This window comes from Thermothelomyces thermophilus, chromosome 6 (assembly GCF_000226095.1).
Source record: "Thermothelomyces thermophilus ATCC 42464 chromosome 6, complete sequence".
Taxonomy (NCBI): domain Eukaryota; kingdom Fungi; phylum Ascomycota; class Sordariomycetes; order Sordariales; family Chaetomiaceae; genus Thermothelomyces; species Thermothelomyces thermophilus.
In genome coordinates, this window is record NC_016477.1 from 3,246,435 (window position 1) to 3,262,398 (window position 15,964).

The following is a 15,964-nucleotide window of genomic DNA, read 5'->3' on the forward strand; positions in this document are numbered from 1 at the left end:
CCCCTTTCCTTCCCGTCGAAAACTCAAGGTTTAGTCGGTGCATTGCCTGGCTGCTGTCACGCTGTTCCCGGCGTTGCTAATTCCAACATTTGCGACCCCCAAGGTAGGTAGTGCCTGAGTTCAGCATCTTCAAGCACCCCGCCAACGCTCACCTCACCGCAGACTCGGCAAAGACTGAGCTCCTGGAGCTGGCAATCACTGAACCAACCAACCAACCAACTCCTGCACGTGAGCAGGAAACCTCTCATTGGATCGCCGAAGAATCAATCATCACTCCTATTATCACAAACGGCTTTGTTTGAATACCAGTTTTCTCGAGCCGGATCTTGCGCAACTCGGTGACATTTCCAACCTTCTCCACTCCACCTCACTCTCGACCCCGTACATTACCTCCGACGTATCAGTACCGATGGCCGGAATGGCCCGACACGGCTCAGTCGGTGCCTTCAACGGGTTCTCCGTGTGCCAGCCGGCACTCGGAGCCGCCCTGCAGTGGCTCCCCGCGATTGGCACCCCGGAGCTCGACGAGATGATCAACGCGCTCCTCCCTGGCCCTGCTTCTATCCAGGACAAGCGCGCTCACATCTCGATGGACTTTTTTGAGTACTCCCGCCAGACCGGAGAGACATTCAAGTTCTACCCTGTTCCTCTGGGAACCTTCACCCCTGTGACGGCCTCGCCGGCGACCTCCACCCTTCACGACTCGGGCTACGCGTCGAGCTTCAACCATTCTCCCGCACTCTCGGAGCAGGGGGGTTCCTGGACACAATCCCCCGCACCATTTGCCCCGGCGGTCTTCGACGCAAAGACCAAGCCACGGTCGTCTGCCTCCAAGAAGTCCAGCGCTTCCAGCTCGCGGCAGCAGAAAATTGACTTTGCGAATCACCCCGGCATGCGTATCCTGACCAAGGATGGCCGGGATGTCACCAACTCTGCGTCTCGAGGCTGCAAGACCAAGGAGCAGCGGGACCACGCCCACCTGATGCGGATCATCAAGGCGTGCGATTCGTGCAAGAGGAAGAAGGTCCGCTGCGACCCAAGCCACAGGAAGCGCAACGCCTCGCAAGCTTCCACGGTGCAGCCTGAGCAGAAGCCTGCCAAGAGGGTAAAGAAGGCAGAAGAGCCGAACCAAGCGGCAGCCTTGGACCCCCCGATCGACTTGACTGCTGCAGAGCCTCTCACAGCCGAGAACCTCCCTTTCCCAACCGTCGACCTCGGCTTTCCTCCAGAGTCGGAGGACTTTTGGAACGAGTTCATCACCCTTGACCAGGAGCCAGTCGCAGCTGCTCCTGTACCTGCGCTTGATGACTTCATCTTTGATTCATTCACCGACTTTCAGAGCTTCTTGTCCCCGAGCTCTGGTTCATCCGCAACTTCGCCCTCCCAAGTTCTCACCCCAGTCACGCCAGAACGGGCTGTCGCCTCGCCGATTGTCGCACCCGACCACTCCATCAAGGTCTCCGGGGAAGCCTCGCCTCAAGATCCGGCCGTTCCATACCTTAATCCGGGCGTTGCTCTTGGCACCAACTACCTCGACTTCAACCTGTATTCGCCGGGCCCTGACGCGTATGACGAAGACCCTGTTCTCCAGATGCGGGATCTCGGCAGCCAACAACACTCTCCACAATCGACTGCCTCCGCTGCTGACAACTTCCTCGACCATAATGCACCTAGCGTCTCTGCAACGCATGTTGACGTGAGCGCCCAGTCGCAAACATCCGCCAGCCAACCGTACGGCGCAGCGGGTCACGCCACCGTCTCGCCGCTTGACCTTGCCCGGTATTACGATCCTGGAGACACGCGCCATCATGATCCACAACCCAGCACCCCTCGGGTATCCACGAATCGGAAGACGATGACCAATCACAGCAGGCTACTACAAGAACCTGTTGTCGATCATGGCTGCTACAGGCGCGTTGATGCCAATGAATCGGGCGTCATTGCTGCTACTTCCGCCCAGTCTCCGGTTGCTCACGCTTCGTCACCGGCTGTCCTTAGCAGCTATGCCAGCGCTGTGGCTGCCAACGCCCCGCAGCCGTCGGTTAGTCCGAGCAGGGACCCTAGATCCAGGGTAATATGTGTTTCGGCACCTTGCGGCGGATCGCACTCATCAGTCCGCTCACGTGCTCCAACCAAGGCAACTCAATCCGACGTGTTAGTTTCTGGCGCATATGCTAAGTCATCAGCGCCAATTGCTACTCGTCATGGCGGATCGCCACTATGTTCAACGGAGGCCGCATTCTCAGCAGCGGCCGGTGTACCGTCTCAACACACGTCTGCTGGCGTCGCCGTCCGTGCCGTCATGCCAAGTGGCGCACGCTGCTCGGCGTCCAGTCAACGGCTGGCCGGCCGTCAACCCGGATTGTCCGCCGTTCTTGATGGGCAGCATGTCACGCAGCAGCAAGACGCTGTTGCCGTCATCAATGCCGTTCGGGCAACCATGCTGCTCTCGACCCTGCCGACGCGGTGCAACGTTGCTGGAAAGGATGTGACTGTCACCACATCCTGCTTCCAGCTTGCCGTGTTCGGTCTTGTCTCCTTCCTCTGCGCCTGCGCCTTGCAAGCGCACCTGGCACGTCAAGTCAGCCTCGTCAACATCCTTGCCATTACAACATTATCACTGGCCCGGCTGGCACCTCGGTGCTCCGGGCTGCCGGGCGCGGCACGGGCCGCCTCGAACACCTTGCCGCCACCAGCGCAGCCTGGCGTCGTGGACAATTTCTTGTCCATGATCCAGCCTGTGGTCACCGGGAGCTCCAAAGACCAACGGTCTGCGCTCTCGCGATGGGCCAGGGGCATCTTGCCTCGCCCACCGTTGGTGAGGACATTGAGGGTGTAAACCCCCGGTGTGTGTGCGCATGCGTGTTTTGATATGACTTGTAATGGTTTCCTGTTTTGTTGCAAGCGAGTGCATTTTGACTATGATACCCCCGGGTCGGATTGAGACATGCGGTCGTCCTCTTCTCTTCTCTTGTATATACTATTTTCAGAGTTCGCTCTGTTGCCCAGATGGTTGGTTGAGCGTGGTTTGTTGGTATGTTAGGATCGGGAGGAGGACGGCTTGGTGGACTGTGAGGACTTTTGACTTTTGAGTCTGAGGGGCGATGCTCTCTCTCTCTCCCTGCCGTTGTTTTCTGGGCAGGGTAGCGCCGCCTTTTTTGGCTTGACAATTGAAGGTCCTCGCAGACCATCGTAAATTTTACTTGACTGTCCCTCTGCTTGCCGTGATACTGTTTCCGATGCGTTCATGTTGCCCTTGGGATGCATCTTTGCGAAGGATGTGCGACCATTCTGGTGCTTTGCTTGCATGAGGTTAATTATACGGATTACAATCTACTTCGTAGGGGGTTTCCCAATTCGGGTTGTCGTACAGTACGTTTTGCACCCCGGTACGGATAACCAAGGTTCCTCACAAGGTCGGTTTTTGCCGTGGACCCACTCTTTTTTTTCTCGTCGATTTCGGAGCCACTTCACTTTTGATCGTGCTCCAAGGCCACATGTGCCGTGGGGTCATAGACGACATCTTCTTCAAGGTTTGAAATAGGCATGTCAAACGCACCCGGGCCCTTGCATTGACTCTAGACGGCTGGGTGGCTCGTGGCCTGCTTGAGAAACCATCTATCTATCTATCTGGTTGAGGTGCTGGCATGGCACAAACAGCTTCTTTGTTGTTCAGGCAAATCACCCCTAGCTCGTTTCTCAAGCCTTCGTCTTGAACAACAGCACCCGCCGTTGATTCACATATCAATTGAAAGCGGCTTGGGTTGAGTTGTGACTGTGCAGAGTTGGGATAAAACATTGCAAGGCGGAAAAATGGCAGCCACGCTCTTCGAGTCCGTTTTGGCCATCGGCCTCAAAACCACCGCGTTTCTGCAGTCGCTCTTTCTGTTTCCTTTCAACACGGTATTGCGAGTCGTGCAGCTTTCCCCCAGTTTCCGCCAAACAGACCAGCCAATTCTGCCCTGCTCAACCTCTGGCCCTACTGGCCCTACTGGCCCTACTGGCCCTACATCCTCCTCTTCCGCCGGCGAGGCCCGCAACATCAGTAACAACAAGGACGACGACGTGGGCGACGGCGGCTGCCACAACGAGACCGGTATGGCACCCGCCGCATCCGCATCCGCATCCGCCTCTGCGGCCTCTGCGGCCTCTGCGCGAGTCTCCAGCATCGTCCCTGCTCTTCCCCGCGCTCCTCCCTCTGGGAGAGAAAATCACGCCCCGGCTGCGGACACTCCGGTGAAGGCCGACGCCCAGCTAGACGCCGCGCTCTCCCGCTTCGATGCCAACGGGGCGGGGCTGGCAGGAGAGACTCAGTGGCCGGGTGCGCTGCAAAGCGTAATCGACGGTACAGGAAGCACCACAGGCGACGGAACCGGCAAGTCAACAGCCCATGACGGCACTGCCTTGCCGCAGCAGCAACCTGATCGGGTCAACTCGGGCGACGGCACTCCCGAAGGGGTAACACGGGCGCCTCCGGTCCCCTTGACGCATACGGTTCCTCAGACTAGCAGGCTGAAGGAGACCGCACCGACAATGCAGCCGGACGGCCCGACGGTGCAGGTCAGCGCCAAGAGGGAGACCCCGGAACAGGCAGCGGAAAAGGCCATGCACAGCCGGTTTATGAGGGAGGCTCTGAATATGGTAGGTTTTGCGTGCGGGTACAGCCCCAAACGTGCCGCTGACATGGTGCAGGCCAGACTTGCTCTCAGAACCAATGAGACGCCCGTCGGCTGCGTGCTTGTTTACAAGGGACGAGTCATTGCCCGAGGGATGAACGCGACCAACGTCACCCGTAACGGGACGAGGCATGCGGAGCTCATGGCCATATCGGCCTTGTTGTCCTACGCCCCCGCCGCCGACCTCGAGCCAGCGAAGGGCGCTGCTGCCATGGACAAGGCAACGGGAGGGAGAATGCCCCTGGGCGACCGGACGAACGAGACGCAGGTTGCCGAGGAGACCAGCACCTGGGGCGACGTGGACCCCAGAGACGGCCACCTGTATCCCTACGGACAGAAGCTGCACCCCTCCCCCCGTGTGGACCCGTCGGTCATCAGCGAGTGCATCCTGTACGTCACGGTCGAGCCTTGCGTCATGTGCGCATCCTTGCTCCGGCAGCTTGGGATCAAGAAGGTCTACTTTGGCGCCGTCAACGACAAGTTTGGCGGAACCGGAGGTGTGTTTAGCATCCATAAGAACTCACCTTACTCGATGGCCTCGGCGCCTCCCTCGCCCGCGCCCCAGAACGGCAAGGGCATCCCGAGACCTGTTCTCGAGCCCCGCCCCGCGTCGACCGACGTGGTCACGGAGAAATCGACGCCGGCGGACGGAACCAGAGACGAGGAAGACCTCTGTCCCAATCCCATTGACACTTCGACGCTTCCTGGCGACGGCGGTAACATTGAGCGTGGATACGAGGCCGAAGGAGGCTGGGGCCGAGACGAGGCCGTGACCTTGCTGCGACAGTTTTATGTTCAGGAGAACAACCGAGGTCAGTGCTTCCGTGAACCGAGTATCCCATCTCGTGTGTTAACTGACGTGGGTGCAGCACCTGTCCCGAGAAAGAAGGAAGGCCGAGCTGCTCGTTTAGCGGCTATGATGGAGCGTGACGGCCGCCCGATCGACATGAGCCTTATATCGCAGGAGGAGAACTCCGGAACGAGCACACCTGCCAAGCAAGAGTCGGCAGCTGGCGAACCGGCCGAGTCCATAGCCGCCTGACCTCCCAACAAGAAGGTGAGGTGTTGAGGTATCCGCATAACACGTTTTCAGGAACCTGCTTCTAGGCATGATCTTGTCCGGCAGACTGTCGAGGTCAAGACGGAGTATGAGGACTGTTCTCCCTCGGTAGGAAGCAGTCAAGTCGCGGTTCATCCTCCATCAAGGCCGCTTTGGCAAGCCACGTTTTTATGTATACATTGCCAAATTCAGGGTAAGGACAAGATGTCACGGACGCGTACATATCATGGAAAACTCGCAGTTCTGACTTCCGTTTGCAGAACCCATCAGAACGCCTCAGCCGTCACTATGAACGCCTCAGCAGAAGCATAGCGACGGCAGCAGCAGTTGGAGTCCCGAGACTATCTCGAAGCATCATTTGCACATTTTGTGTTCGAGCCAGGGCCATTCCATTCCCCGGACGATCCATATCTAGCGGCTTCCGTTAGCACATTAACTACTTGCACCCTCGGTGGGGCATGTACCATTGATTCATAGATAGTGTTGCCACACGGTTACGAGATGAGAAACGAAGCATGTCGCCAATCTTATACCTTCCAGGCTCTTCTCACGCATTTTACTCTTCTTTGTCCCGATGCCGTTCATGTCCACGATGCGCTCTCCCCATTCCCTCCTCCAGAGCCCGGATAACTCTCTCTCCCCACGCCTTGGCCGCGCCCGTCCGGCCCTCTCCAGCCTGCTCGGAGAAACTGACCCTTCCGGTCCACCACTCCAGCCAATTCTCTGCCCGCGCGCCACCTCTATCCCCACCCTCGGCCCTCAGCAAGCCCACGCTGACGTCGATGAGATCGGGCCGGAACTTGTCGTGCCAGAAGACCGTGGCGCCACAGCGGGCACAGAACTCGCGCATCCGCCCGGGGGAGGACTCGTATTGCCTCAACGGGGTCCCGGGGGGGAGGGCGGCAAAGTCGAGCGGGACGGGCTGCCGGCAGTTCCTCGTTATCGACGATGGAGTTTGGTGGTGGATGAGAATGTTGCGGCGGGGGATGAAGGCCCACGTCTGGATCTCAAAGCCCGAGGTCAGCCGGCAGCTTGGGCAGGCGCAGGTACCGGCGAGGTAGTAAGCGTAAGAGGACCCGTCGCTGCCCCCGCGCTCGTTGTCGTCCTTGTCCTCGTCCTCGTCCTCGTCCTCGTCCCTGGGCCCCCGCGAGCGGAGATACCACCGCTCGTGGGCCGGGTTGGCGACCACGGCCGGCGACGTGCTGGCGTAGGCCAGGAGCAGGTCCGGGTAGCCCGAATCCGGGTTCAGCGGCGAGTCCTTCGGCGCTGGCCGGGTTATGCGGAGGCCGATGGAACCGCAGTGGCATGCCGCCAGGAGGGTGTCGCCTTCACCGCCGCCGCCGCCGCCGCTGCTGCTGCCGTCGTCCTCGTCGTCGTCGTTATCGACGGTTCCTGCCTCTTCTTGATTTTCTTCTTCTTCTTCTTCCTCTTCCTCCTCCTTACCATCTGAGAGCCGGGAAAGCCCGGCCGGCAGCCAGACTGCCAGCCCGCCGTCCTTGGTGTCTCGGACGTGCCGGTGGCGCCATTGCTCGGGCAACTTGTATCGTTCCTTCTTCTCCCCCTCCCGCTTCTCCTCCTCCTCCTCCTCGTCGGGGACGTGGGTGATGGTGCCCGTCGCTACCTCCCACTCCCACTCCCGTTCCCCGGCGCCAGCAGAAGCGGACGGGCGCCGGGCGCGGAAGACGTGGCATCCGCAGGTGGAGCAGAAGTATGCGGTGGTCGTGGGTGAGAGTGCGTACGCTTCCAGCCCCGTGGTGGCGGTGGCCGGCGGCGGCGAGACCGGGGCGTACGAGGCGCACAGGACGCCGGTCGTGCGGCGGCAGGTGCTGCAGTGGCAGAAGAACGCGTCGGAGAAGACGCCCCGGCTGCCTCGTGCGCTCAGCGTCTGCCGGGCCGCGCCGCAGTGGCACGAGATGGTGATGGAAGTGCTATTAGTTGGGGAGACCATGGCTAGCAAGGTTGGATGGAGGGAGGAATTGTGAGAGAGGGCTTATGTGTGAGTGAGAGACGGAGAGAGAGAGAGTGTGTGAGATAGGCTTGAAAAGGCTTAGGAAGTTCTTGGGGTTAACAAGTGATGTGAGCGGCCTCTTAAAAATATATAGACATATTATAAGCCAAGGAGGAACTTCCAGTCCTGGTAGCAAGTCGTCCCGGCTGCGACAATCCGCTAGGGACCGACCTTCAGCCGAAACGCGGGCCGCCACTCCGCATGTATGTATGCACAATAAGGAGTCCTTGAAAGCGCAAAAGTGACGTTGCGGGGTGTCAGTCAGCAGTCGGGACCAAAATTGGCCGAGTTGCAGCCGTTTGATTGCCTGTCGCTGAGCAATGATTTGTTCAAGAGAGGCTGGGTAATGTGAACCACACACAATTCCACTCAGGAGACTCTTCTCATATCTTGAACAACCGCTCGAATTACGTGAATATGCTACATCCCCAACGTTCTATTCTCACAGATACATGCTTGGAAAGAAACAAAAACCAAAACATCGCAATCAAGCCGTCTTCTCATCCCGGCCCGTGGCCACGGGCGCATCCCGATCAAACTCGACCGTCTTACCGACGATGCGCTCGGCCACGCCCTCAGTATCCGAGACGGAGGGCTGGGGTGACCTGCGCCAGAAATGCTTCGGGTCCTTGGCTAGACGGCCGACCCACGGGGGCATGATGCCGCCCTCAGAGCGCCAGGTCCAGGGCTCCTTGAGGTCCTTGTTGGGAGGCACGATGCGGCCGAAGGAGGCCTTCTCGATGAGCCAGACGAGGGTGTTGAGGAGGATGTAGAGGCAGATGCCGCCGATGAGGCCGTCGGCGATGGAGTAGGTGAAGGGCATGAGGGCGATGGTGACGAAGGCCGGGACCGAGTCGCCCAGGTATCTCCAGTTGATGTCGGTGGCGGCCTGGACCATCATGGAGCCGACCAGGACGAGTACGCAGCCGGTGGCCCAGGGCGGGATGGAGGCGAAGATGGGCGCAAAGAAGATGGAGATGAAGAAACAGAGGCCTGTCGACATGGCCGTCAGGCCCGTCTTGCCGCCCTCGCCAATGCCCGCACCGGACTCGACGAAGGCGGTCACGGGTGGAGTGCCCATCACGGCACCGACCGCGATGGTGAGCGAGTCGACCATGTAGCTATGTGGAGTGTTAGTTTTTTAACTATCCATCCGCGCGCGTGAAACCCGCCGGGGGAAAGGGGGGGAAGACGTACGCCCAAGTGGAACCCTCGAAATCCTGGGTGACGGGGTCGACGAGGCCGGCGTAGCGAGCCATGGAATAGAGGGTGCCGGTGGTATCGAGGATGTCGACGTAGAGGAAGGTGATGAGGGCCAGGCCAAACTGGCCGCCGTAACCTCCGATATCCCAGTGTTGGACGTTCAACACTTTCTGGATCGGGTGGAAGTCGACAACCTTCTTGAAGAAGTCAAAGTTGCTGTTGCCGAGGTCGGTGTAGGGGAAGTAGGTGACGGCGGTCGTGCGGGGCCAGGAGATGATGGAGACGAGAATGATTCCGGCGATGATGGCGCCCTTGACCCGGTACAACATCAACATGACGGTGAATACGCCGCCGCAGAAGATGCCGACCCACATCATGGGGCTGCGCATCTTAACGCTGTCGGGACACTGGCCGTCGGCGCCCTTGAGCTCATCGAGGCAGCCGGCCAGGGCGATGGGCACGGAGGTGCCGCCGACGATGAGACCGATGCCCTCGGCGTAGGTCAGGCCGATCAGGGTCAGGAAGAGGCCGATGCCGACGCTCGTGGCCAGCTTGATGCAGCGGGGGATGACGCGTGCGAGCCATTGGCGCAAGCCGAGCGCCGCGAGACCGAAGAAGATGAAGCCCTCGATAAAGATGGCCGTCAGGGCGACCTCGAAGGGGACCGGGCCGGTCCCGTGCTTGCCAACGACCGTGTAAGCAAAGTAGGCGTTCAAGCCCATGCCTGGGGCGACTCCCACTGGGCTGAAGACACTAGGTGTTAGCCTCTCAACAAAATCCTTTCCCTCCCATCCCCTCCCCTCCTCCCGATTTCTCCCTCTTGGAAAGGCTGGAACATTGGCCGAACTACTTCTGTTCATGCCGGCGTTCGCGACGTACAGATTAGCAAAGAGACCCATGCAGAAGGTCCCGAGAGCCGAGATGGCTGCTGTGGCCGTGACGAGGTCCTTCTTGATGTCGGCCTTGCAGAGGAGGTATTCGGTGTTGTTGGCGCAGGGTATCGCGCCCGCGGTCGGTGGCTCACGGCACACACAGGTGCCTCCAGTCTCGGACACGATGCTGGCATTGACGGCAATGATGTAGCTGCGAGGAGGAAAGAAAGAGATGGTCAGTGTCTCTCGTACGCCCATGCCCGCCTCATCCTCTTCTCCCTCCACAGCCACTCTCCGGCTCGGCCTCAACAAGAAAAGAAACATAGGAAATGGGGTTCTTCTCACGCCATGGCAAAGAAGGTGGCGATTCCGGCTCGCATCTCGGTGAGGAAGTAGGAGCCCTTCCTCTCTTTCGGCTGTTGGATTGGGTTAAGGCAAAGCAGCCTTTAGCATTCATTGCTCGGGCCCCCTCAGGCACTGCTGGAAGTGCTCACATGTCCACATCCGTCCAGCTTGAACCAGCGACCGACCGGACTCTTGGCGACCGCCCGGTTGGTGGTCTCTATCCAACCCATCTTGACGGTCGTTGTTCGTTTATATGCTTGGAGAAGCCACGCAGGGCGACCACGTTCAGGAGTGGTGCTAAGTAGTATGGAGTGGTTGAGGTCGGGTTACTGCGTGAGACGGAAGAAGAAGACGAAGACGATGTACTATGTTATGATGGCGATGCCGGAAGCAATGGTGATGGTGAAGCTTTCAGCGAGCCTGGCTACCGAGAGCGCGTTGCTGGTGAAGCTTCGACCTTCTCAAGAACGATTTGTGTGGCGATCATCCGACCTTTTTAAAAACAAGAACGCGAACTATTAAGGGACCCTTTAGCGCGAATCGCCGGGACTTGAGAGAAATGTTAAAAAAAAACTCGCGGGAAAATTCTCTTATCAGTATTCCAAGTTCCAAAACTGGAGCTCCCATCTGCTCGCCATCCCACCGGGAGTGGCCACTCGCAGGGACCAGCTCCGCAGTTAGCTTGCATGGAGGAGCTTGCTAGGGTTCGGCAAGCCATTCTGTTGGTGTTCGGAAAGCTTTTGGGGTTGGAATGGCGAGGAGGGGCTGCATGTGCTGCCGGCCGTGCCTTCCCTCTCCGCTACGCAGCATGTCAAGATCTGCATGCCACTGCACTACTACATAGTACACTAGTGTTGTGCTAGTTCGTATATGTAAAGTACATACGGTAATCTGCTCCCTTGTCACCTCTCTGATCGTGATATTACCCCCCCCCCCCCCCCGAGGTTCGACGTCACATTCATCATGGGGCCACGAACGTTGCAGCTCCACTCCGTGAGTGTAGCCCAGATCGCACACATTCATCGTCAACATGATCATTTAAAAGTTTCTGTGGCGTCTGTGGCCATTGAGCTTCCTTCGCAAAGCAGCATCCTCGAACGTTGGTTGATTGGAACACCCGTCGACGGGGGATGATGGGATGACCTATTGGGTTGGACCCTGCTCTCCAATTCTTTTCTGTGCGTTGCCGTCGTCGGAACAGGCGCTAAGCACAAAGTTTGCCTCGGTCGGCAAATGTGGGTCGCCAAGTCCTGCACTCCGCCCTTGGAGCACAACAACTCGCCCACTCTCTCCCGCATCTCGCCAAAGATAAGACAAGGCTCGAAGATGGGCACCACCCACCCACCCTGCCACGCCACGCGACAGCAACGGCAGGCCCCTTGTCAGCTGAGACATTCCATCCGCTGCGTCCAAAGATAAACGACAAGGCTGGCGGCGCGGCCCCCCCCCCCTTCCCGGGGGCTGTCGAAAGACAAGCGTGCGGTCCCGTCCGAACTCGTGGCGGCGGGGTAAGACAATCATATTGCGCTGCGCGTGCCCATGTGCGCCCGCACAGGTCATTTCCGCTTTCCCGGGTTTGGCCTCGCCCTCCCGGTTCCCGGCCTACTCCGGGTCTCTCCTACTATCGGCGCATTCCCCCGGAGCTACGCATCTTCACTTGGAGTAGTGTACTTAGTCGTCACCAACGTTATCGCCCGGAACGCGGTGGTCCAAGACGGGAGTGGGGCACTTTGGCTCCTTTGGACCCTGTGTTTCGGTGGCGCGCCGGGGTGGCCCTGGCGCGTTTTCTTCTTACATCACGGATACTCTTAGCAGAAACTCGCCTATCTATCAATCTATCTACACTATGCAGAATAGAACACTACGCAGTACGGAGTGTCTAGCGTATGAACATATGGGGCACATATATACATTGATTACTACTTTCGATTGAATCCGTATCTGCGGGCCCCTTCAGTCTCCATCTCTTCACCCTACAAGGTGTCCTTGCTAATAGATAAGTCGCGAGGCCCTCCTGGTCGACGACCCTTGGTCTAAACGTCCATAAGTAGAGTTTCAGGGAGTTTGGCGAAAACGCTGAAACTCTCCTGCAGCCCTCAGTTTGAGAAATGGTGAAGCAGGTGCTCTGAGAGCGTGCATTTGGATACATCATGTTTTCTCTTTCCTGGATAGCTTCGGTCCAGGTACTGTACATACCTGACCGTTGATGCCGTATTTGGGGGGTTGGGGGGGGGTTGATGGTTACTGGCCAGAGTGAGTTGTGCTGCTCAAAAGAACAAGAACATTGACGAGTAAGTCAATGGAGAGAGAAAAGAAGCAGACAATTCCACAATTCAATGGCTGCGTAACCTCTTGAAAGGCCGTAGGTGGCGTTTCCTGTGCTTTCAATTCCTGATTTGTCGGCTTACTAATTAGGCTCCAACTCTGAGACCGAAGATCAGGTCCGTATCCTCCCAGGCGGGTAATTAAAAATACCTAAGGCATCCTTAGCTCCCACTCGAGTATAAGCACGTATTGATGCGAAGCTTTAACGACCGAGTCTCTGAAATGTAAATTCACTGAAGAGCGAAGGAAGGAGCTTCACTTCTACATAAAGGGTTAATCCTCCAATATTTATCCGAGCGGCCATTGGGTGCCATACTTCTGGCCTCCCGCGGTGCACTTTCCCTCTAAATATATCGCCTACAATTGAGGTTGCATCCGCCATAGAGGCGTGACTGGAGCTGTAAGTCTCTCGCAGTTGGTTTGGAAATATCCCGACAATGTCGAGCCTACAGCCTAAATAACTGAAGCGAAGCGTCATACTTACTGTGGGCTTCGACGAGAGGTGCGCGAAGCGTACACCACAGTCAAGGTGTTTGATATACTCGCTGTTGGCTCTCAATAGCTTGAACACGCGATTATAGGCGTAGCCCGGGATGTGTATTAACTAATAATATATTTACACTTTTTATACTCACTCGTGTCGAGCCTTTAATTTTGTGATTAATTACTAATTAAACCAACGGGCTCGAGGCGGTTGACTTGGTCCCTAGTCAACGATAACAATGATATAACAATGCAACTGGTTTCTCCTACTTGATATGATTGGCATTTGGCTATTTGGGTCGTACCTTCTCTCCTGGAAAGGCTTCGGGGATACTCTGGAGGAAGTACCACCGGGCAAATCCTGATGACTCTTGCTAGAAAACCAGGCATTTCGTGAACCAGTTCTTTGAGCGCAATTCCGAGATTGAATCCTTAACAGCCACGTACTGCAACTACTACAGTATTCCGTTTTGACGGTTCCTCTTTGTTTCCCGTGGCTTTGGCCCCCTAAAGGTGCCCGTTTCACCTAGGGAGTGAGTGATACTAACCCTCTACGGTTCGCTGCTAAAATCTAATTTAATAGAAGGGCATGCATAGGTCCTTCTCTTTCAGCAGTGATATGACTCCCGGTATTCTTTTCGGCGCATTCCATCATTCATTTCGGGAACCTAAGTATGCACAGTACAGAGCGATGTGAGATCGGGCAGGGGAGATGAGGGCCATTGGCCCAGAACTACAGATCTACAACGGAGACTTGACATGAGCATGCCCATTGAGATCCTTGGGTACACTCTGGCTATGTTGAACTAATTACGACTTGTTGCGACCATGTCTATAATCGCAATATATGAGTCGGAAATTCCGGAGGCATCAGAGGACCTAGGCATTATCCACAATCGTCAACGGGGGATATAGGTTTCGAAGGGCAGTCTGGCTCAAGAAACACATATTGCTTCGCATGGTTCAAAATGGTAACGCTCCGCATCAGACCCCATACTCCTCGGGGGGGTCTGGGCCTTGTCCCTTCTCCCATCATTACTTGAACCAGGCGCCAGTCACAAATCGACACACTCTCGGGATACTGACTTTCATGTTGGCAAAGACCCGTTGGTCCCTGAATCGGAGCTTTCCCGGATCTGCGCAACCCGTACCTGCGGAGTCTCGTCCGAGGAAAGGGATCATTATGGCCACAGCGGAACAAAGTTAATTAATTACGCATATTCGCACATCGACGTGAAGAACCTCATGGGAGCGGCTACGCAGCAGCAGCAGAAGCATCATTATGTTCTAGTAGCGCGGTTACAACAACCTGGTTGATCGGCCGTGCGGCTACGGTTCTGGATGAAGCTGGTAAAAACCCGATTGGGGCGCTTCATGGGCATTTGCCTCTCCCGCCTCCTAGCAGGGTCGCATTTGGAGGCTCGGATGCGAAACTCGGCGACCAGCCTTGGTTGACCTTCTCCAACTCTTAGGCTTGGCTATGGCTTGGCCTCGAGACCTTTCTCAATGCAGCCCCGGGGAAGTATTAGCTGACATAGCTCCATTGGGAAGTGCCTCGGTGGCATACTGGAAAGGGGAACCACGGCAGATGCGTTGAAGGTTCGTGCCCGGGTATCCGTCTCCAGCTTAGCCTTTGTTTCTACGTGTTCCGTGTAAGTCCTGGGTCTGCTCCTTTGAAATATAAATAAGCCGGGAGGGCATCAGGACATGACCTCTACCTCTCTGTAATCAGACGCTGGTGGCTTCCTCCCACATATCGGGGTTAATATTTATTAGCTCGTCATTGTCTCTGCGCGCCTTGCCGCAAAACATCACCCGTATATTGCGTATCAGCAAACAATGATCTCGGTTCCTGCTCTCGCTCTGGCCCTTCTGGCCGCCGTCCAGGTCGTCGAGTCTGCCTCGGCTGGCTGTGGCAAGGCGCCCCCTTCCTCGGGCACCAAGTCGATGACGGTCAACGGCAAGCAGCGCCAGTACATTCTCCAGCTGCCCAACAACTACGACGCCAACAAGGCCCACAGGGTGGTGATCGGGTACCACTGGCGCGACGGATCCATGAACGACGTGGCCAACGGCGGCTTCTACGATCTGCGGTCCCGGGCGGGCGACAGCACCATCTTCGTTGCCCCCAACGGCCTCAATGCCGGATGGGCCAACGTGGGCGGCGAGGACATCACCTTTACGGACCAGATCGTAGACATGCTCAAGAACGACCTCTGCGTGGACGAGACCCAGTTCTTTGCTACGGGCTGGAGCTATGGCGGTGCCATGAGCCATAGCGTGGCTTGTTCTCGGCCAGGTAATATTGATTTTGTCATCCTGTCTTTTTTCTTCTTCTTCTTCTCTTTCTTCCCTCTGGCATTCTTCTCTTCTCTTCTCTTCTCTTCTCCTCTTTTGTTTCCCCGTCATTTCCCCCCACAAAGAAACACCTGGACAAGCCAATGACATCCATTAATATATATAAATGCAGACGTCTTCAAGGCCGTCGCGGTCATCGCCGGGGCCCAGCTGTCCGGCTGCGCCGGCGGCACGACGCCCGTGGCGTACCTAGGCATCCACGGAGCCGCCGACAACGTCCTGCCCATCGACCTCGGCCGCCAGCTGCGCGACAAGTGGCTGCAGACCAACGGCTGCAACTACCAGGGCGCCCAGGACCCCGCGCCGGGCCAGCAGGCCCACATCAAGACCACCTACAGCTGCTCCCGCGCGCCCGTCACCTGGATCGGCCACGGGGGCGGCCACGTCCCCGACCCCACGGGCAACAACGGCGTCAAGTTTGCGCCCCAGGAGACCTGGGACTTCTTTGATGCCGCCGTCGGAGCGGCCGGCGCGCAGAGCCCGATGACATAAGCCCGAAGGAAAAAAAAAAAAAAAAAAAGATAGCCCAGCCCACAGACCTGGCAGACTGCTCTCCAAAGTTGGAAGCCGGAGAGCTGGTGCAGGAGGAGGTGGGCAGGGAGATGGGCCGGTCAGATCGTGCTGCGGAAGCGAG

General features: G+C 57.4%; 6 protein-coding genes across 6 annotated transcripts; 4 read left to right on the forward strand and 2 right to left on the reverse strand.

Annotated features, from left to right (window-relative positions):
* The first annotated feature begins 245 nt into the window (after window positions 1-245).
* On the forward strand, window positions 246-2,939 carry MYCTH_2310947 (uncharacterized protein). The gene has a single exon (XM_003666286.1). The coding sequence runs from the start codon at window positions 419-421 to the stop codon at window positions 2,837-2,839; it is 2,421 nt and encodes an 806-aa protein (XP_003666334.1). The 5' UTR covers window positions 246-418; the 3' UTR covers window positions 2,840-2,939.
* Window positions 2,940-3,481: 542 nt separating this feature from the next.
* Window positions 3,482-6,039, forward strand: MYCTH_2310948 (uncharacterized protein). The gene is made up of 4 exons (XM_003666287.1): window positions 3,482-4,641; window positions 4,693-5,488; window positions 5,546-5,929; window positions 5,997-6,039. The coding sequence occupies exons 1-3, from the start codon at window positions 3,814-3,816 to the stop codon at window positions 5,716-5,718; spliced, it is 1,797 nt and encodes a 598-aa protein (XP_003666335.1). The 5' UTR covers window positions 3,482-3,813; the 3' UTR covers window positions 5,719-5,929; window positions 5,997-6,039.
* A 253-nt stretch (window positions 6,040-6,292) lies between these two features.
* Window positions 6,293-7,684, reverse strand: MYCTH_90505 (uncharacterized protein; the record flags this gene model as incomplete). The annotated part of the gene is made up of 1 exon (XM_003666288.1): window positions 6,293-7,684. One exon carries the CDS (start codon window positions 7,682-7,684, stop codon window positions 6,293-6,295), a length of 1,392 nt encoding a protein of 463 aa, XP_003666336.1.
* A 329-nt stretch (window positions 7,685-8,013) lies between these two features.
* On the reverse strand, window positions 8,014-10,725 carry MYCTH_2310954 (uncharacterized protein). Its single transcript, XM_003666289.1, has 5 exons — window positions 10,314-10,725; window positions 10,165-10,235; window positions 9,827-10,030; window positions 8,942-9,691; window positions 8,014-8,865 (listed from the first exon to the last, which is right to left on the reverse strand). The coding sequence occupies exons 1-5, from the start codon at window positions 10,392-10,394 to the stop codon at window positions 8,232-8,234; spliced, it is 1,740 nt and encodes a 579-aa protein (XP_003666337.1). The 5' UTR covers window positions 10,395-10,725; the 3' UTR covers window positions 8,014-8,231.
* An 843-nt stretch (window positions 10,726-11,568) lies between these two features.
* On the forward strand, window positions 11,569-12,356 carry MYCTH_2310956 (uncharacterized protein). The gene has a single exon (XM_003666290.1). The coding sequence runs from the start codon at window positions 11,704-11,706 to the stop codon at window positions 11,974-11,976; it is 273 nt and encodes a 90-aa protein (XP_003666338.1). The 5' UTR covers window positions 11,569-11,703; the 3' UTR covers window positions 11,977-12,356.
* A 2,455-nt stretch (window positions 12,357-14,811) lies between these two features.
* Window positions 14,812-15,822, forward strand: MYCTH_39279 (carbohydrate esterase family 1 protein; the record flags this gene model as incomplete). The annotated part of the gene is made up of 2 exons (XM_003666291.1): window positions 14,812-15,271; window positions 15,443-15,822. 2 exons carry the CDS (start codon window positions 14,812-14,814, stop codon window positions 15,820-15,822), a joined length of 840 nt encoding a protein of 279 aa, XP_003666339.1.
* Between the last annotated feature and the right edge of the window lie 142 nt (window positions 15,823-15,964).

Bases quoted from the DNA above. Each gene is read 5' to 3' on its own strand.
- MYCTH_2310947 (XM_003666286.1), top strand. From the start codon at position 419: ATGGCCCGACACGGCTCAGTCGGTGCCTTCAACGGGTTCTCCGTGTGC.
- MYCTH_2310948 (XM_003666287.1), top strand. From the start codon at position 3,814: ATGGCAGCCACGCTCTTCGAGTCCGTTTTGGCCATCGGCCTCAAAACC. The intron at 4,642-4,692 runs GTAGGTTTTGCG...GACATGGTGCAG, and splicing joins TGAGGGAGGCTCTGAATATG to GCCAGACTTGCTCTCAGAAC. The intron at 5,489-5,545 runs GTCAGTGCTTCC...ACGTGGGTGCAG, and splicing joins TGTTCAGGAGAACAACCGAG to CACCTGTCCCGAGAAAGAAG.
- MYCTH_2310954 (XM_003666289.1), bottom strand. From the start codon at position 10,394: ATGGGTTGGATAGAGACCACCAACCGGGCGGTCGCCAAGAGTCCGGTC. The intron at 10,236-10,313 runs GTGAGCACTTCC...CCAATCCAACAG, and splicing joins AGCTGGACGGATGTGGACAT to CCGAAAGAGAGGAAGGGCTC. The intron at 10,031-10,164 runs GTGAGAAGAACC...TCCTCCTCGCAG, and splicing joins GCCACCTTCTTTGCCATGGC to CTACATCATTGCCGTCAATG.
- MYCTH_2310956 (XM_003666290.1), top strand. From the start codon at position 11,704: ATGTGCGCCCGCACAGGTCATTTCCGCTTTCCCGGGTTTGGCCTCGCC.